This window comes from Harpia harpyja, chromosome 11, assembly GCF_026419915.1.
Source record: "Harpia harpyja isolate bHarHar1 chromosome 11, bHarHar1 primary haplotype, whole genome shotgun sequence".
NCBI classification, from domain to species: Eukaryota; Metazoa; Chordata; class Aves; order Accipitriformes; family Accipitridae; genus Harpia; species Harpia harpyja.
The window spans coordinates 9,391,848-9,412,649 of NC_068950.1; the positions used below are offsets into that span (position 1 = coordinate 9,391,848).

Here is a 20,802-nt window from a genome sequence, read left to right on the forward strand (position 1 = left end):
CTCAGTGGAGTCAATGAGAAGGGCAGATGCTGAGAAACAGATGAGGGAAGCAGGGCACAGCAGAAAAAGACCCTGAAATCTTTTTAAGAAATAACACCTATTTATTGACACAGCCCTCCCCAGTGCTGCCTGCCCCATCCCTGTGGAGGGAAGATCCCGCACGGCCAAGCTGGTCCCACTCGCCCGGCAATGCCCTCGCCCCCCAGGAGCTGTAATTCGCAGTGTTTCCCGTGGGCCAGTGCAGAGCGGTCCATGGCCAGCTCCAGCAGCTGGTGTGGGAAAGCTGCCACGGGAAGTCCTGAGCTGCTTCATGCCCCCAGGCCTCGGCTTTCCTCACCCTACGCAAACAGTTTGTGCAAGAAACCCCGGGCTCAGCCTCTCCCCGGGGTGGAGCACCACCAGCACACCCAGGGACCTGCTGCCCTTGCCAGCCTCTCCCAGCCACCCCTGGCACAATTTTGCCTGCCGTTCCCCGGGTTGTTTGCAGTCCAAGCTCCGTTCCTGCAGTTTACCCAATGGCTGCACACAGGGCCTGCAGGATCCGGCCCGCCTGCTCTTCATTCACAGCCCAGGGCACCAGCTTGCAGCAGTCGCTGTTTTCTCCCCAGCCGTTCAGGGCCCCTGGAGCCAGCAGGATGTTTGTCCCATCCTCCCTTCAGCCAGTGCTGTGTCATGACACCCAAAATGACCAGGGGAGCGTGACAGTCCTCTCGAGGTGGCTGCAAAATGTTCAGATGTCAGGACAATCCCGTCTGGTTGGCAGTACTGCTGGCAGCAATTTCCCTGCAAGACATATAAGCTGCGTGGTTACCTGGCATCCAGCTTTGCACCCTTTGCAACAAGGCCACTACCTTCAAGTCCTCAACTTACTGAGATCCCATAAGGATTTGGTTGCATTAAGCCAATACACACCTTTCTGGGCCAAGGCTTCAGCAGGATGCAAATCAGCAGAGCATCACTGCCATCGATGCAGCAGAGCTCTTCCAACGCTGCGGAAGAGCAGCCGCAAGCTGGCCTCCACCTCTCATGGGGCATTGCTGCATCTCAGCACAACTGTGCATACGAGCAGGCAACATGGGACACATTATCCAGCTTGCACTGCCACTCCTGGGTCCAAAGACCCATCCCTTGCACCAGGGATGGGCATTGGACATCCCCGATACCTCTGTGCACTAAGCGTGGCTCATACGTTGGCAAGCTCATCCTGAGGTGCTGGCCCATAAACATGCCAGAAAAGACCAAAATGTGTTAATTATTTTGCACCTTGTAATTGTCAGGTCATGCTCTGCGGCTGCTAAGCCCAAGGGACCTGCAAAAAGCCCTGATACAGGGAGGAGGCACAGGGACAGGCAGCTCCCCTGCAAAGTAGCTGACGCCCTTCAGTTAAACCCCCTGAAACCCAGCACATTAAGTGTTTTCATCCCTGCACCTACCACAGCTGCTTCCCGGGAAGTTTCGGAGGGCAGCAGGCTGGAGCCCAACAGGCAGCCTGCTATCAATCACCCCCCAGCGCCCCAGGACCGCTGGATTTACACCAGCCCAGCCTCCTTGCAAACACAGCAGCTGCTGCGAGCACAGTCAGAGACAAGGAAAAACAGCAAAGCAAAGAGGAGGGGACAAAAAAAACCTCAGAGCAGGCAGGAAAGCCTGAAAAGATCTGGTTGGACCCAGGGATGATGAAGCCCTGCTTTCCTTGCTCTGCCCTCCCCCCTTTCTCCTTCATCCCACCCCTAAAAAAACCCGCTTCTCTGCCTGCGATTAAAAACAAGGCTTCCTTGAGCAGCAATGAAATCTCATTTTTTTGTGGGGGTAGGCTGTGTTACTGGGAAAGGACAGGGGCTGCCTCCAAGCTCCGACCCACGCCTCCCCTCCGGCCCCGAATTAAAAAACAAGCAGCTCCAGAGGAAGAAGGCAAGAAGGAAAACATGCCGTTCCCTGCAACTCTACCAGCTCCTGCTTCTCGCATCTCAGCAGCGGAGGCCCTGGCCTGTTGGCAGCGTGCGGATTGGCCGGGGGGGGTGGGAAAGGGAGCCCAGTTTGGTGTTACTGGGCAGACTTGGAGATTTTGGGGGAACGGAGGGGGGGACGCAACACACACGCGCGCCTGCGTCAGAAAGGGAGCGTGCACAGGGCTTGTTTTGTGATGCTGGATTCCAGTTCGCCTCCGCCAGCGCGCTGGGACACGACGTCAGCTGCTTTCTGTCTCACGCTGCTATTTGGGAGATGGCGATAGAGGGGGGACGGGGATGGCGGGGGGGTGTCTCTGGCTCTGGGTTGGTGCTGGGCTATGCGGTGCCCGCCTGAATGTCCCCATTGTGCTGCCAGGGAGCGAGCAGAAGCGCTGGCATCACCCCTCTGCGCGCCTGGGCACCTCCCCGGCACTCTGCCAAGAGCGGGGACCCGGGAAAGGGGCTGTTCCCCCAGGGGGATATTGGGGGGGAGGGAGGGAGGGGGAAATAGGAGGGGAAAAAGAAGGGAAAAAAACCCCAAACAAAAACCCGGGGTTTGGAAGTAGAAAATGTTACTGTGCAGAAAGGGGATCGAAAGGGAAGGGAAAAACACAGCCAACCCCTTTGTCTGCTACACTTGGGCATTAAAAATGGCATCTTTCTTGGGGAACAGTAAAAATAGCCCCCTGCCACTGCCCCAAAATGCTAATTTCATCCGAGAAGCTGGGTTTGCACAGGTGGCTGGCCCGGCACAGGGCTGAACGGATCCCAGCAGGATGTTTCACCCAGCCCTGAAGGCCACTGCTGACTGGTCCCTGGAGCCACCCCTGTGCTTCACTGCTGGGGCTCTCCCCATTTCCACCCAAACTCCCCCCTTTCCCTCCCTGCCCACAGGATGGGTGCCAGGCAGGGGCTCCCTGGGTGCCTACACCCATCCTGACCACGTGTGGATGTAGCCAAGCCGAAGAGCCTGGGTTCACCTGGACGATGTCTCCTCCATCACCAGTGCGGGCTGAGAAACTCCAAAGCTGCTCAGCACTCCCACACAGCTTGCAGCACAAAATTAAACCCGAAAGCAGAAGACAAAAACTTAAATGGGAACAGGAAAGGATTTTTTTTTTTTCTTCCTTAAAACGTGTGAAAGCCAATTGATTTCTCTAGGCCAGAGCCCAAGTGCAGAAGTAAAATCCTTTCCCAACTCACCGTGCCAGATGCCTGCTCCATCCTCCTGCGCAGGGGTCTGGGGTACCTCCGGAAAAAGTCTGTGCCATGCTGAAGGAAGGATGCAGGAGTCAAGGCTCGATGCATGGAACTGAGGGCAAAATGGAACTTTTGCCCCCCAAAAGTTACCTTAACAATCCTAAAAAAAAAAAAATATATATTTTTGAGTAACGTTTTGAAGAGCAACTACATGGCCTCAGGGCCCTGGTGCCCTGTCAAGGGGTAACACAGGCTGGTAGGACCCTCGTGTTGGCCTTCAAGTGACAAGTTGTGGGGCTGGCCCCATTCAGCTTTTTTTACGTCTTAATTTTGCTTGCTCATTAGCGTGCAAACCAGAAAGTCCACCACCCCGTCCTGAGCAGAGGGAGTATAAATAGGCCCACGGCGCTGGCACCATGGAAGCAAGCAGGACTCACCCCATGTGAACGAGAGAGGAACCCATCCTGGTTCCAGTTTCCCAGTGCTTATTACATGACCTTTGCATTAATTAAAGGGCTTTGACATTGGGAGGAGCAGACACTCGTTTATTAGAGTAGCACCTGCAGTTACAGCGCTGGTGGGGAACACCACACATGAAGCAACGTGCCCACTTGTTCAGATCCCAGCACATCACAGGCAAGCACATGGAGGACAACTTCCACCCAGGGGAGACCGACCAGGGCCCACCACATCCCCCTCCGAGGGGGTACCTCACCCTCCAAGGACTTTGCTTACTCATGCCATCATCATAAACACACAGGACCACTACAGATCCACCTTGGCCACCCAGCACAGTGAGGCACCTTCCTGGTGGCCCTCAGAGAGATGGGGTAGGTGACAGCAGCTTGGAGGCCAGCCTGGAAGATGCAGCCCCGGGCACCTCTGAAAGCCAAGCAAAGCCCAAGACAAAAGCATTTGGAGAGCCACGCTCATTAGAGAAGAGAGTGAGGTGTTTTTCACTTGTGTGATGTGAGCTTCTATTCATGGTTCCTCATTAGGACTCAAATGACCTGTGGACCTATCCCAACTTTTGGTTGGCAGTATCTGCAACTCCTATCAGCTTGCAGTCATCCATTGGGCAGGTCACTCAAGGAAAAAATAAAAAAGCCCATGCAATTATAAACCAGGTCCTTCCTTGTGTTCAGCCTCAGTGGACACTCTCCTAGGGTGACCAAAGACACTGATCTGGGCCTTCTGCCCTCTTCCCATTCACTCCACGCTCTGGCCAAGGCGAATACCAAAGGATTTTAATTAAAACTTCTTTCCAACCACAGTGGTGGGCATTTTGTCTGTTAATTACAGAACAGACAGCCTCTCAACCAACTGAATGACTGTCCAGTTGGCCAGCGTACCCTTTCCAAACCAAGAGTTGGGAACATTAGCACCAAGCACAAGAACAGTCTTTCATAGTAAGGACACATACAAAACAAGAGGTGAATGGTCATCATCATCATTAGGAGGCAAAAATGAGAAGAACATTTTCTTCTGCTGGGTAGGGGTGGAAACTGGGCTCAGAGCCTGTCTCTGCCATGTTGAAAAACCAAGATGGGAGAAGGACAACCACATCTGACCCTCACACCTATTTCACTGTTAGAGCAAGCAGGACAGTCAATTTGCTTTGCACTCACTCCACTCTAACTTTTTCTAGTGAAAGGATGATCAGATTTGTACGCGCTGTTCCAATGGAGGTCTTGGTGGCTCTTGCCCTTAGGGTTTTAAGGTCAATGGAGAGGCCTTGTCGTGAGAGTCCTCTAAGGGTGCATCTGCCTTTTGCATGACAGCATTCAGGCAGTGGCTCACACACACTGTGAGATCAGTGGATAGTCGGAAGCCCTTCTCTGTTACCTCCAGAAAATGTGAAGTCCTATCTTATCATATGTTGTTGCTTCTCAAGCTCAAAGACTTTGTGTTTTATACTGCTGAGCTTCATACCATCGTTGTTGCTCCTGTCTTCCAGATCATCCAATTCTCTTTTTATAACACCTATAACTTCCTATACTGTCGATACCCTCTCAGCTCTGCCTCGTTCACACATGTCAACATTGTTATACTTTTTTGGTCATTCACAGAAATATGAAACAAGACAGGCCCTGAGGCTGACATCTGGGTAGCTTCAGATTCTTCACCTTCCCTTCTGCCTGACAATTCCCCTTGCAACACCAGCCATGGCCACCTGATGTGCAGTCAGCCCAGACCCACCTTCATCCCACTCTCCAACCATTTCATTCTTCAAAATCCATTGGAGATCTCGCAGCCTTCCCTGGCTTCTCCAGTGCAGTCCAACCACCCACAACAAGGATAGGCATCCTCTGCATCAGAGGACCAGCTTTGGTGGGGATATTGGAGATGAAAGGAAATCTTCCAGCTATGGCATTTCTCTCTTTGAAAACAACCCAAGGCACACACATGGTAGACTCGGGCTGTTTGTTGACACAGCACCAAGCGTGGAGCAGCGTGCAGAAAACCCACACCACCCTTGCCAGGAAAGAGCATAACGTCGCTCACCATAACAGCCCACCTGGGCTGGACACCACCCAGCTGCCAAATCCACTTCCCTTGAGCTGTCCCCTCATTAGGCTGATTATAATTACCTGCCAACCTAATTGCATCCTTTCCTTAGGGAGAAGTAAGCTTAGAGATGCTACTCCTACAGATCGTGGCTGGGAAGCTACTGGTAATTGGAGGGATATTTTTATAACCTATACTGAGTGCCTTAAATCAAGAGAGTGGATCTAGGCATGCAAAAAGCTGTGGTGTATATCTAAAGCATGCTGCTCATGCTCCTCACGACTTAACATCATCATTAGCACAATTCACTTGGCAGACAGGAAAACCCCAGCTTCTGCCTTCATGCCCTCCAAGGGCTACAGCTTCAAATGTGACACAAGTTCAAGGGTGTCCTGGTTGGTTTGCTTGCTCAGAACTTAAGCCTGGCTTTGCCTATACAGGGTAGCACAGAAAAATGATGCGTTCTGTAGTGACAACACAGAAAGATTCACCTTGAAGATAAGAAGACACCCCCCCCCCTCCATTTCTAAGCATGGCATTTGCTTCAGGAAGCCATACTGTAGTCTTTCTGCCTTAAAATCATTGCCAGCTTTCCCCTGGAAAACAATACGGGTGTATTTGTAATTGAAGGATGTCGACCGGAGGATGAATACAAGCTGGTAAGCAAGGTTTTCACTTTCAAATGCTACAGCTTTGCTGTTTGGAAACTTTCTCTGTTTCATGTTCTCCTTTCCAGCCAATTCACAATTTTGTTTCAATCTTTACAGCCCCAGCCAGGCACTTCTGTGCGGAGCTGTTGTTAGTGTGTCATGGATAGCAACACATACCTAAGGGAAGGAGTCAACGTTTGCTGGAAACAGGCCTGGCTGAACTCCCTTTCCCCCTCCCTAATCCAAATGGCCCCCAGCTTCGGAAAAGTTTGCCTCCAACTCTGAACTTGCTTGGCCCCAACTGCTATAAATAGTCAGAACAAAACCTCCTGGGCCAAATGCCCTGAGTGTTTAGAAAGCTTTGATCCCGCACTGCTTTTTGAGAGCTTGAGCCTTTTCAACTTGTGCAGCTTGAGCCCATATTGCTGCTCAAAGTGGGGCCAGGGAGACCCAACCAGCAGGCTGGGAAGCAGGAAGGTGTTGAGCCCTGTGTGCACCCTGAGTGCAGACCCTCCTCATCTCTCCCGTGGCGAACCAGCAGCAGTGCAGGACCAGAGGACAGAATGCCGAATTGGAGCCACAACACCCACTTTGAGTCCATGGACCTCCCCGAGGAGAGCCGTCCCTTGGCTGCAGCCAGCAAGCAAACCTTCCTCCTTCCTCCCAGCCACCGTGTTTGCTTTCTGTCCCCATCTTCCTGCGGGTTGAGGGTGCTTTGCTTTCCCCTCCCTCTGGGTGTGCCTGGATCTTGTGCCTTGGCACCGCTCGCCTTGGCCAGAGACGGAAGTGGAAAGACACAAACATCGGGGAAAAAAACCAAAACAAAACAGAAAAAGGGCTGCTCTTGCAGTATTTCCAACCCATCAAGCCTGGAGTGGGAATCCTACGAGAAAGCCAGCTCTCACAAAACCCCAGGCCAAGAGGTTTGGATAAGCAGCCCCAGGATTTGCATCCCCCCCCCCCAAAGATCCTGATGGTTTTGGAGGAGCACGGCTCCTTAGCTCTACTGGCCGCTGGCGCTTGCAGGGGTGCTCAGCACCCACAGGCCGGCGGCTGGAGCAGGCACCTGGGCATGCTGCTCCTCAAGCCTCCCCTGCCCAAGGCTGGTGCGGCTGCACAGAAGGCCCTCGTACAGCTCCAGCCACCAGCTTGTTCTTCCTATCTGGGCACAAGAAAGGGACTCTAAAGGCCGCTCCAGCCCGGCTTTCCAGGCTCAGTGCTGCAGCAGGCAGTACCTGCCTTTCCTACCTCTGCATTTTCCATGGGTTTTTATGTGTGTGGCTCAGAGCCCCCAGGTCCCAGCCAGGAAAACAGCTTTCTGCCTTGGAGGAGAGGGGACCTTGCCACCCACCATGGCCGGCAGGACAGACAACCAGGACAGAGGTGCAGCACGAAACCATCCTCCCTTCATGTTGCTTTAGCAGCAATAACGTTTCCTATGAGTTTTGCTGCAGCCTCGCACTTGGCCAATGCTTTTCCCCAACCAAGTGACTTCAAGGTAGTTACAGGACACTTTGCTCCAGAACAAACTCCACTCGAAACTCTTGGAAGTGTTTCAAACCCCAGCAGCAAGCATTTGCTCCCTGCCTTCTCACCTTGCCCTGCAGCAGGCTCACAGTGGTGAAATTGTGGCTCTGTGGAAATTCAGGGGAGCTGGCATGGGCTTGGGATGGCACATCTCTGGGGACCCAGCTTAGCTAATACTGCATTGGGAAAGGGCTGAGGTCAGCCCCATCGCCCTCTGTCACTGACAGGCATCTAGCATGGGGGCAAGACAGCCTGGAAGTTACTCCTTAGAGGAAGTTATAAAGCAGCCCAACTTTAAGGGAGCAGTGAAACCCCACGCACAGAGCCCATTGCAGAGAGGACCAGTGTTCGACCCGCTCATAGCCCCGCTGCGTCCCATGGTGCGTCAGACCGGGCTTGGTCCTGCTGCCTCGTGGGGCAGCCAGGTCACAGCAAAACCCTTGCAGGGGACACCCAGCCTGGCCAGTGTCCGCATGGTGTCCAGCCTGGTGTCACTTCTAGAGCACCCATCCTCGGCTCTCCGAGGCCATGGGACTTGCCGCCTGAGCCCTGCCAGGGAGCTTTGCCCCCTTTCTCCTGTTTGCTGCTCACCAATGCCATGGGGCAACCCTCACCCAGCTGCAAAAATGGCTGCAGCACCCAGAAACCCATCACCTCCCCGCCTCCCAGGCTGCAGCACCCCGGCTGGGGTGGCTGCTCCCCAGGGAGCACACAGCGGGGAAAGGCCACCCCACTGGGGGTTTGGCAGCATGCTGCCTCGGAGGCGAGAGCTGGCCCGGGGCTTTGTTTTATGTCCTGTTTATCCTGCCGAGAAAAACAGAGGAGTTCAGTGTGCAGGAATCTCGCGCCCTCGCCCCGCTCCCCCGCCGCATGAAAGCTGCTGAGCAAACAGGAGAAAATCAAAGGCGATTGCACCCCACTGGCAGCCCGCTGGGTTTCCGCACCGCCGGCCCCGCTGCCAGCTCTTACATAAGCCGCCGGCTCAGCCCGGCACTGCGCTCGGGGCTTTTTTTCTTGTAAACCAAGCAGCTGCCCCAGCGGAGCCTCTCCGGGACCCTGCAGCTGTGCTACCCCCTCTGCTCGTCAGGGAAGACTTCTCTCCTGCCTCCTTGCTGGCCTGTCGTTTCTTTTTTCCCCCCGTCAAATAAGATGTGAGACCTGGGCAGCCCCTCTATACACAACCATGCTACATTCAGCTGGTCGTTGGCATGGCGGGGTGTGGGTGGCGGTGACAGCCAAGCTAGGCTGTCCCCACGGCATCCTGCAGTCTCCAACACCATGAGCCACCATCTCATTTCATCCCACCCTCATCAAGACTCAGCACTGGGGCGTGTTACCTTCTCCTGCTGGAAAAAGGAGATGCTTTGGTCCAAATCTGAGCGTCATAAGATCAGACCTCGCTTCTCTCTGCTTTGCACCCAGAGCATCACGGGGGCAGTCACAAGAGGTTCGGCACCGGTGGCATGGGTGTGCATCCTCTCCACCAAGCACAGCCTGAAGCACCAGGGCAAGCTGTCCCTGCTTTCTGTAAGAGTGTCTTGATCCTGTCATCTTTGGTTGTCAAGCAGTCCCCAGGCGTAAGGGCATCCCCAAACACATGCCCTGCATGGGTTATGAGGACTCATTTCCCCATCTCTCCTGGGCATGACCTCTCAGCAGAACAGGAATGAAAACCCTGCAGACATAAAAACACCCAGGAAAGAATAGTAAATCCCCTACGTATCCACTCCTCACCATCAGCATAGCCTCACCTTCCCCTCTACCACAAGGTTATTCTCTGATTTGGCAAGGTGACAGCTGCCAAAGGAGGACAAAGAAGAATGATGTCACCCTACCTTCTCTTTTCATCCCTAACCCTTTTTTTCCTCTCTTTGCATGCCTTTCACTGCGGGAAAAGGAAGAAAGCAAAGTTTCATGCTTTGAGAGGTCACTGGGAGCCAGTCCGTGAGCAGAGGTGGCTCTCAAGGGCCCCATGCCCCCACCCACCCATCCAGCCACACCAGTCCCCCTGCCCTGTGGGGTACCCTGGAAAGAGCTCCCCAGACCATTGCTTTAGCAGCTCCGTCCAACACCAGCTAGACCTGCCATCCATCAGTCTTCGGCAACACACTATCATCCCCTACCATGCAAAAGTATTCTTACTTCCTACATGTTTTTTTACTCTGTTTAATAATTTCTGATGAAAAGCAGTAATAAAAAACAATATCAAAATGGCATTTTCCTGGGTTTCACCATCATTCAAACCTAACAGCATGGCAGCCACGTTTACCGGCACGCTCCCCGAGACCTCAGTAGGGAACTCCTCACTTTCCAGCATGCACAGTGGAGGGATTACATCAAATTAACTCATACGTGGACCTGCGGCAGGATCAGGCAAATCCTGGCTCGGCTATCTCTCTTTAGACTACATCGTGCAAACAGAAGGGCTGGAAACAATTTTACTTTAATTGCTTTTTAAAATGCAGCCAGCAGATGGTTTGGTAACCCGAATTCATGACTCTTTCCACAGCTCCAGGCTGCTGGCTTGGAAACCAAACCCAAGAACGACCCAGGTAGTGAGGGACCCATCCTGCCTGCTTTACCAAAGTGCTGGCCATGATGCCCAAGACAGGACTGCCCGGGCTGGCCGAGAGGGACACCTCAAGGCTGCCAGGCCATCGGCTGCCTTTGTTGCATGTCCTGTCTGCAATCCCCAGCCACCAGCACCAGTGGAAAGTTTTCTCCATTTTTGGCTGTTGGTCTCAGCTCAAAAACTAGCCAAATATCACTTGGGCAGCCCAGGACTGGCAGGGACATTAAGCAGGCTGGTCTCTGGTCCCAAGTGTTATTTTTGGTCGGAGGCAACAGGCTGGCTGCTCCTGAAGAGCACTCGCTCAGCATAGGACAGCCAGAAATAAGGGACAATTTGAAGTGCACCACAGCCTGTGGTGTCAGGGCCACCATACTTGGAAACACCCTGGTAAGCCTGGAGAGCCCATGAGAATATAACATGGTCCGCAGCTTCCCGGGAGAGCATGGCATGGTCTCTCCAGGGTACGGGGGGACATTCCTTGCCCACACATCCCTTTGTCACTTGGTCCTTGGGGGCTGTTCTCGTGAACCCATGCCCGAGAGCATCCTAGCTGCTCCTGAAAGGCTCATGGGTTAAGCAAGCAGAGTCCTTTTCTTGCTGGCTCTCACCCTGACCTGCTGTGTGACTTCCCACTAGTCCCTTCACCTCGCCTTCTCCACAGCAGTCACAGGACTGCTGAGCCAGTGTTTGCGATGTCTCTGTGCCCGTCAAACTGGGAACGGGGACTGACAGGGCTACATGCTGGTTGCAGACCTGTGCACTACAGCAGGGTTTTAATACATCCAGGCTGACTCTCCTGACCTGAGTGATTTATTGTTCACATGTAGTCCCCACCTCTCTACGAAAACCTACGTGCTCAGCATCCCACTGTACCCAGCTGCAGAGCTCTTCCCCAAAACCAGCCACATCACAGTGCAGAGAAATTAAGGTCGTCCCAAGAACCTCGCTAACGTCTTGTGAAGCAGGCTTGTTTTTCTGTTACAAAGTAATTTGAAATTCTTGGAAGGCAATCAGGAAAGTACAAAGTATTCCAGCTCAGGACAGCCTGGGACTCATTCCTTAGAGGCACAATGGTTGTTTACTCAATCCCTCATACATTAATATCTAAAAATTCATGAGTTCAATTGTAAACAAGAAGTACTGGCTTTACAGTGTTGTCTATTTAACAATAGTGGTTCCAGCCTGAATGCTGATTTTGTTGTTATCTTTATTCTAATCTATCATAGGGTCAAGATCTTGCAAAATTATGGGAAATATTTCAAGCCCATTTATTTCTGGTTTTGAAATGCATCCCTCTGAAACCCAAGGCCAAAGAAAGACTATTTCAAATCAACATTGACGAGTACAGGCAGGGAAAAGAGCTGTTTGTGCCAGCACTGTCCTCTGGCTCAAGAATAAATGAGGAAAAAGCCGGCCATAGATACATTTGTGCTGGAAATCTGTAGAAGATTCTGAACAATTGAGAGGGAAGCTCCCCAAGGCAGTCTCCTAAGGGAACTAGTGGACACAAAATAACCCAAACCCAACCTGTTTCCAGGACAAAGTACAACTGGTTTCTGGAAGCACTTGTACCAGCGGGTTGCCTGTGGTGAGCAGAGGTCTCATCTGCATTCATCAGCCCAAGGACTCTAAGCCCAACAGTCCAGGACTCTTTCCAACATTTCTGAGGAAAGCCTCTGAAACTGCATCCTGACGGCAAGCTGGTGAGCCCAGTTCCCTCTCCCAGAAGGAGCTATGGGGGATGAGGGTAGAAAGCCTGCAGGATAGACATGGCCCACAGCTCATTGGAACTCACCTCCCCTTCCATCTTTGCTGACTGGCACTGCCACAGACCATTCTCATGTCAGGTCTGTGCAGCCTTGAGCTCCCCAGCTGGTCCCGCTTACAGACCTCTCTTCCTTTTGGGTCTGATGCTTGGCAGAGGGAGAAAGCTGAGACCGTGGCTGTGAGCTCCAGGAGGTTCACCAGGACATTCACGGCTAGGCTGGTGGCATTTCCTGGCTCCTTTACAGTCCTACATAAACACACCACTGTTTCAGGCATTATGGTGCCAGGGAACATGGTTTTAGCTCAGCCTTCTCATCTCTCCTGAGCAACAGCTACTTGTTTAGGTAGCCTAAACAAGATGAGATCCATCCCTCTTGCTTGCAGACTCAGAGCAGATCAGCCAGCTCCACCCTGATGCTTTGTCACACTTGTGCAGAGCTCAGACACCTCCACACAAGCCCCTGCTCCAAGTTGGTGAGGAGAAACAAATCAGAGAGTACTTTCATGGGTGATTAGGGCTGTGTGTGAAACCCCAGTTGCTTCTCCTGGGGACAAAGCCCCAGGCCGTGAAGCAGCAGACTGCATGCTAATCTCAAGGAAGCGATGCAAGAGGAGGAGGGTGCTTCCTTGAGCAGGAGGTTCATATATCTTTATCTTTGCTGCTGTCAAAGGGCAATAGCTGAGATTGCAGTGTCTTGGAAAGGCCTCTATGCAAGCTATCTCCCGAGGACATCAACAAGTCTGGAAAATCACCTTCACTCTCTTGATAAAGGTTTCAGTGAACAAATAAACTCCAAAGCAGGTTCACAGGGACCAATCAGAATACATCAGCTTACATCTGAGTGAAGCCTTTGGCTTGCTTGAACCACAGGTACTGCCTGAAGATGCACAAGCCTGCTCTCCTCTTGAAGTTCACCGCTGTTTCAGCTGTAACTTCTGCCCTGCAGAAACCAGCCAGACAGGTGGGGTTTACGGGGTGGTCATCCGAGTGCTGCCAAATCACTATTCAAGGGCAAGAGCTCTCAGACAAGCCCAGATTTCAACCAGTGAAGAAACGAGAGGAAACACTCCACAATTCAATCACTCGCCCTTTCTGCCCCATGAAAGACAGCAGGACATGTCATTCAAGAAAGTCCATGAGCCTTTGATCTTTATTGCTGTCTCTTCAGCCAAAGAGACCTCCACTGAGGAGAAGTCACTGCTGCATCAAAACCTGCAGTGCTACAGCAATGCAAGAGGTAGCATCTGGCTCCCTGTTCACTCCAGTGAGCAGCTACTTCCATGGGCATTATGGGAACATCCCCTTTGGGACATTTATCTCTATGTGTGAACACAAATGTTCTCACTGGAAGAGCCTAAAACCTGTCTCCAAACACTGTCCCCCAGCCCACCTCACCAAGGAGGACACGATCTGCACCAAACCTGGCTGGGACCATGCTGATGCCACTCAGGCTGATAAATATCCTGTTCTGATGAAAAAATCCATCAGAAAAAACAGCCTCAGGCTATGGTGGGAAAGGCTCCTTCTGCTCCCTGCATGGGCTCAGGGTACCATCCTGCAGCCTGTGGGCAGGGTGGGAGCTCCTCCCCGGCCGCCTGTGGTGACTGCAGCGGAGCACAAAGCCAAACTGCTTTTACAGCTTCGCCTGCCCAGATCCCCGGCTCTCGCCCATCCTGCCGGTCAGCCAGCCCGCCCCAGAAGGCAGCTCTGTGTTTGTCTTGGATGACCTCCTGCCGGACCAGAGCTTTCCACAGTGTGGCTCTTCTGCACTGCCGGAGAGCGGATTTCCTGCCGTTTGATCTAAATTTGCCTGTCGTTTCACTGAGCGCCTCCTGATTTCCTTCATCAGCCCCAATCTTTCCATCAGGGAGACAGCCCCGAAGCCTGGGGCTCTTTGGCAGGGAGCTGGGGGAGAGGCCTGGTGGTCAGAGAGCAAGCACTGCTGGTCCATGTCTCTCCTCTGGCCCTGGAGCTGGAGGGGTGGAGAGGACCTTCCCTCCCTTCCCAGGCAGATCAAGCCTGGACGTGCAGTGCCCTCTGCCGATCTGGCCCCCGAGGGAGATGCAGGAAGACGCAGCATGCAGGGCTCTCAGCAGCTTTGCAAACCTCTGAATGGGCAGCCAAGCCTCCAGCCTCCCTGCTAGCTCTTTGTTGGCAAGGCAGAGACAGTGCATTTCTCTCTGCTGATAAATTGCCATTAATCGCAGCTCTTGGAGCAGCTGTTTGAGAAGCCAAGCTGGTGGAAGAGGCCCAGGTGGTCCCATCAGCCAGCTCCACACCTGCAGGTTATAGCTACCTAAAGAAACCAGGACATCTTCACTACCCTCTGCAGTCGCACCCACTAGGCTTGAGCAATGCTTTCCTTCCCTGTGCCATGGGGAGGGGAACAGCCTAGCAAGATGGGCAGAGCGTTAATGGACAAGCAGCCAGCATGGGGGACAAGACAGTGTTCCTTTTCCCCTTGACCAGAGGCTCCCTTTCCCAAGAAAAATGTGCTGCTTTATCTTGAAATAGTAGAGGGAAGCACCTGCACGGGGAGGACAGGCTGGTGGCCCAAACCATCCTGGGGAGCAGAAGACCTTTACCAGGAACTGCATGGATCAGGTGTGAAACGGAGACATCACCCATACCAGGACCTCAGTGAATTACTGCTCTTGCTACAGAAACCTTCCTGGGAACACAAGATAGACATTAATTAATCAAAGGCCCAGAAAGGTCCCTTGCAATGTTCCTGCTTGCAGGACTGTAGGCGAGGTTAGCTGTAGCCTAGCTTTGTTAGCTGCAAGTCCTCTACCAGTGGACTTGTGAACCAGCCAGGGGAACTGCAGAGCGAGGGCAGCTTCCTGCTCCAAATGGGCAGAAAGAGCATCCCAACTGGTTTCGCTGGAGTTGGCAGAGCCCTACTGAGGCCCTGCAGGTGTGATGGACCTGGGTTGCTCCAGTGCAGAGGAAGCTGAGAGCTTGGCACAGGGCCCAGACCACTCTGGATCCCCACCATCGCAAACCTGGAGTTGCTCCTGAAGCTGCACCCAGCCATGCAGCTGGCAGGACACCCATGGCTCACAGCAGCTCACATTGGAAGAAACCACTTTGTTTTTCTTTTCCTCCACCCTGTCAAACCCTCTCCACTTCATCTGAGGGTGAAGAACCTCTAGTGAGGTTTAAAGGCCACAATACAGACAGCAAAGTCCACTCCTAGTTAATAAGATCCACTTTAAGAGATAAGGCCTATTGGCATCTGGAGAATTATAGAGGTTTATAATGCTGGCAGCAATCTGACCCCCAGCAGGTTTACGTGGCGCAAGCAATGTCCAGCTAGATAGTCATCTCCTGGTCCTGGACTGAAATCGGCTCCTTCCCCTGACTGCAAAGACTGCGTATTCCTTATCTCCACTGCAGGGGAAGGTCACCACTAACACGCAATGCATTCAAGTTTTGGTTGCTCTCCCCTCTCCATTAATTTTTCCAGGACTTCTAGGTGATCAGGACACAAAGCAAGTGGAGAAGGATCTGGCTCAGTTTTGCGCTTGATTCCAAGGCAGGGTTTCCTTCCTTCTCATTTCTAGCCATGGCTTTTCTAGCACTGCCAGTCCCCTTCTCTGGGTACCCACACCCTCTCTCTGCCATCGGTCCCCGCTTGTTACATACCACTCTTACCATCCTCTTGGACAGAGGAGACCTCTGCGCCTTCGCACTGTCCCTTGGTCTCCTTGGTGCTCCTCCAGCTGAGATGAGTGTCTCAGCTAAGGGCTAATGTCAAAAGTCAAGTCTCTGTAAACCAAAGCACAATATTTCAGAGGAGAGGAGCACACGAAACCACACATAGCATCAATGCAGAGCCCAGCTTGAAAACCTCAGTGCCTCCCTCAGGACCTCTCATTCAGTCTGATCTCTCTCTCATGAGCATCGTTTGTGATGTTTCATGGATGTATCAGCCCAGGACACTCTTCCTTCCCCCAAAACGTAGCTGCTGCTGCAGCGGAGCCTGGCCGCTGTCTAACGGATGACAACAATGCCATGCTTTAGGTAAATGCAGAAAGAAAACAGAGCCACACAAATTCTCCTAAGAGGAAGATATTAGGCTCAGGCCACACAGACCTGATGCCTTCTGGTATAAAGCCTTGATTTTTTTAAGGAGCATTCCAAAACCAGCAGCTTCCAAGGTACTCATATCCTTTAGCATGGAGCTGGGGATACAGCTGAGAGTTGGTGACAGGGGCACCACGAGGACCCATCCCTGTTTCCATGACCTGCATACCCTTTTGCCAAAGCCACCTCTGGCCCCGGTGTGCTGAGAGTGCACAGCCAGTATCTCTGTATTGCACCTAATCAGGAGACACCCGGCCAGGACGACCGCCACCCCTCTGCGCACAGTATCTTCTTGTTATCTCACACCCACTGTAAAGTGCTGGCAGGAAAAATGCTGAATCAGGAGTGCTCAGCTGGAAGAAATTAATTTGTTTTTTAGCACCGGCATGGCCCTGTGCCAATTTGAAGCGTTCCTCCTCTGGGAGCAGAGGATGGCCCCAGTAACTGCAGTTCAGTGCCTCGCTCCCTGCGGAATAGCTTGGTCCCAAACCAAGATGACGTGTGCTGCAGCTGGGCAATGGGGAGGCTAAGGAGCTGTACACCTTTTGACAACTCAAAATTATTTCTTAGTACTTTCTGACCTCTCCTTCACAGGCCTGTGATGAGGTGCCTTGGCTGCTGATATTACTTGTGGTGGCAGCACCCAGGAGCTCCCACCTACACCCAGGGTCAATGCCAGCCCCATTTTTGGTACCACTGATGCAGTCGCCAGCATGTTGTTAGCCCAAGTAAGTCAGCAAAACCCACAGCCACTCCTCAGGAGCCTGCCCCGAGCAGGCAAAGAGCTCCCATTTCCCTGAGCTCAGCAGCCCTGCCTGATAAAGGATGGGATGGAGCCGCTCGGAGAAAAGGAGAAGAAAATGCTTTCAGCACTGGCTCTCCTCCCATCAGATAGAGAGTGCACGGCCGTGCAAAGTCCCCAAGGTACGGCTCTGGGATAGCCCCGTGGCCCCGGGATGCAGCCAAGCCAGGCAGCAACAGCTGCAGGGAACAGCCCTGCTTTTCATCCTGCCGCGACTCTGTGGGGCACAGGAGCGGTCCCTGAGCACAGGGAGGAGATGCGGCCATCCAAGCCCCCCAGCCTGTTGCACCCAGAAAATACTCACTGGCACTGGGGTGAATCGGGAAGAGGAGGCATGACACCCCGCTGAAGCTTGTGTCCTGGCCATGCCAAACCTTTACCAATGCTCAGCTGTGGGAGCAGCTTCACCCCACTGCTAAAAACAACAGCTAACCAGTTCCATAGTGCCTCCAGTACCCGTTCACAGGTGCGTTCCCTGCCTCAGTTTCCCCAGCTGTCAAAATCATACCCCCGCAAGGCCTGGCAAGAACCAGCCCGGGCTATTTTACATCTTGGGGCTACTCCAACTGTGAGCAGCCCCGTGTGGGCAGCCCCACAGCAGCCTCTGCCAGGCAGAACAGGAGGGCAGCAGGCAGAAAGGGGTGCCCCTGCCCTCTCGCTCGCCTCTCCCGCCTGGGTGGCCGCAGGGAGCCGAGCTAACCCGGGGCCAAGGAGCACCTCTACCAGGCACCCAATGCTGCTTGAAACCCTCCAGCTTCTGCTAAAGAAGCTGGGCCCACTGCCGAGGGGGTCACTTTGTCCCCTGTCCCCAAGCTGTCAGCACAGCAAGCATCTACCTGCATCCCTGCCTGCCTGCCTCCCTGCCTGCGGTTCTCACAGGGCAACATTGCCATCTGCTGCCTGCTGCTCGGCAGGACACGCCAGCCTGCCTGTGCCACCCAGCCCTGGCCCTCCTCCATCCCTCCTTGCAGGGGACTGTCCCTGCGGGGACCCTCCAGCACCGAGTGCCACAGGCGCTGGGGCAGCACCCACGCCACCATGTCCACAGAGCCGCCTTTCGCGGATGCCCCACTGGCACCAAACCCTGTGGGCAGCACAAGCTCATGGCTCCAGCCCAGCAGCAAGGAGCACAAGGCAGCCGCGCTTCAGTCCCACCAAGCACCTCCAGGTCTACCCTACTCAAGGGCTTCATATGTGGCTGGTACGCTCGTTTGCAGCTAATGAACATGCAACTGCCCAGCAGCACAGGGACGGCAGAGCAGTGTCCCAAACCAGGGCCGTGTCCCCTGCCGACAGCCGCGCTTTGCAAGCACCAGCCTCACCGCTCTGAGCTGCCGTGTTGCAAGACCCTGGCACCGAGTGCTGCCCTCGGCTCTGCTGGTGACTCACCCGCTGAATGGGAACACACACCTCCAGCTCTTCTGCCTTGGATTCTTCATCTGGAAACACAAAGATGGTATTTTTTAACTCACAGCCACACCAAGAGACATTCACTTACTTTAAACTTTAAAGCAGCTACCTATTGTTTCTACAGCTTAAGATAGAAGATGCCACCAAAGGGAGGAGAATAGTAATTATCTGCAGTTCAGAAGTTTAACCTTTAGAGAAGGAACTGGGTTTCCAGCTATACTTGTTAAATGCTTATAAACTGATCTTTTCTAAGAGGCTGTGCAGTTTATAATTGAGATTACCCACCTGAGACAGGAGGTTTCTACAAGGAGGCCTGGATTTACAGGTCATCGACACAGACTAAGGCTGATGGTTGCTCTGATCTTCAATAGGGACAGGGCCACAGAAGATGGCATTGCTGGAGGTCACTGCAGGCAAAAAAACAGAGGAGAAATGCGGACTCCCCTTCTCAGTTACTTACATGATGGTGGGGGCTATCCCCAAAGCCTGGCTAGAAGTCAACAAGAGGCATCACATCATGTGACCTCTGCAGGGGTCTAGATGACATCTTACATGAACTTACAAACACAGCAGCGCTTCTGTAGGAAACAGCATACAACATCCTTTCTTGCATTAACTGGTGGAGAATGCTGGGGGGGAGCAGCTACCAGCACTGATTGCTGGATGATGCAAGAGGGAGAAGGTGTACAGCAGGCTTTGCATGATTGCTGTTGTAGGAGGTAGAGAGTGGTTGGATGTGAGGGATTGCTAACCTTTACTTGGAAAGCAGTGAGGGCTGAGGAGAGTTCTAGTGTGAATGGATGCGATTCTCATTATCGATTCCTGCTTTATGTTGGAACAGCAGTTGGATCCACTGAAGTGGGACCTGCCAAAATACAGGAGGCTTGAGGACCAGCCAAGCCCAGCAGGTCCAGAAGGCTGATGGTTCTGCTTTGAAATTCACTGGTAGGATCTGAGACAATCAAGTGCAGAGCAATACACTCAAAAAGTTATCCAAAATGTGGGACCCAGCCCCTGGACCGAAGGGCCTTGCTTTGTAGGTCAGCTGCCACAGCAGAAGTTGGAAACAAGAAAGGAGCTCAAACTGAGCAGGAATGTCAGTACTGAAACAGTCATAAAGAAAAAATAAAATCTAATTTTAAGGTGTTTCTCCATCTCCAAACAAGAGAAAATGCTTTTCTCTGTGGGGATGGGTATGTCTCCTGTTATCAACAGTGAGCACAAATCTAACGAGTGCATCTTTGTCGTGGTTTAACCCCAGCCAGCAACTAAACACCACGCAGCCGCTCACTCACTCCCCCCCACCCAGTGGGATGGGGGAGAAAATCAGGAAAAGAAGCAAAACCCGTGGGTTGAGATAAGAACGGTTTAATAGAACAGAAAAGAAGAAACTAATAATGATAATGATAACACTAATAAAATGACAACAGCAATAATGAAAGGATTGGAATGTACAAATGATGCGCAGTGCAATTGCTCACCACCCGCCGACCGACACCCCGCCAGTCCCCGAGCGGCGAATCCCTGCCCCCACTTCCCCGTTCCTATACTAGATGGGACGTCACATGGTATGGAATACACCGTTGGCCAGTTTGGGTCAGGTGCCCTGGCTGTGTCCTGTGCCAACTTCTTGTGCCCCTCCAGCTTTCTCACTGGCTGGGCATGAGAAGCTGAAAAATCCTTGACATTAGTCTAAACACTACTGAGCAACAACTGAAAACATCAGTTATCAACATTCTTCACATACTGAACTCAAAACACAGCACTGTACCAGCTACTAGGAAGACAGTTAACTCTATCCCAGCTGAAACCAGGACAATCTTCCACCTCCACTTTAGGGCTGCAGTGAGTTACCGCAAGAGATCGGTAACATTCACACTCCAGGATGCTGAGATTAACTGAGGTGTCTGAGCTCACATTGCTGCCAGGTCCTAAAGGGCGCAGTCAAAACCAGCACAGGATCACTAAGCTAACTAAGGCCTGAGAGACTTGAGGGAAGCTGAGAGCCGGTGTCCCTTGTCCCCGCTGTGTCCTTGACAGACCATCCGGACACACATCGACTGCTGGACAGGCCACCTGGCAATATACCTATGGTGCTGGTGTGCACGTGGCCCTGAGGGACAGTGAGAATGAGTGAAATTGGGCCTGTCCAAGAGCAAAAGCACCTTCCCCTCCTACCAGGTCTGGCACCGAGATTTGCTGTGCCATTGCTAAATGCTGCAGTATTATTTCCTACATTTTCCACCCACGTGGCCCCAGACACAGAGTCTACCCCTGTAGCTGCCAGTCTTCCCAGCTGCTGGCACCTGCACGTGCCACAGCCCCAG

The 20,802-nt window shown here is 52.8% G+C and overlaps 1 protein-coding gene across 1 annotated transcript in view; it reads right to left on the minus strand.

Annotated features, from left to right (window-relative positions):
• Positions 1–69: 69 nt before the first annotated feature.
• The window catches only part of LOC128147876 (zinc finger protein 431-like), a 43,334-nt gene continuing 22,601 nt past the window's right edge, over positions 70–20,802 (minus strand). The window contains exons 6-13 of the mRNA XM_052801066.1: positions 18,761–18,882; positions 18,455–18,504; positions 15,832–15,945; positions 14,760–14,845; positions 9,172–9,509; positions 3,865–4,031; positions 3,153–3,309; positions 70–783 (exon numbers count right to left, since the gene is read on the minus strand). Coding sequence (XP_052657026.1) covers positions 18,880–18,882 — 3 coding nt within the window. The 3' untranslated portion in view covers positions 70–783; positions 3,153–3,309; positions 3,865–4,031; ... (3 more) ...; positions 18,455–18,504; positions 18,761–18,879. The remainder of the gene's footprint in view (positions 784–3,152; positions 3,310–3,864; positions 4,032–9,171; positions 9,510–14,759; positions 14,846–15,831; positions 15,946–18,454; positions 18,505–18,760; positions 18,883–20,802) is intronic.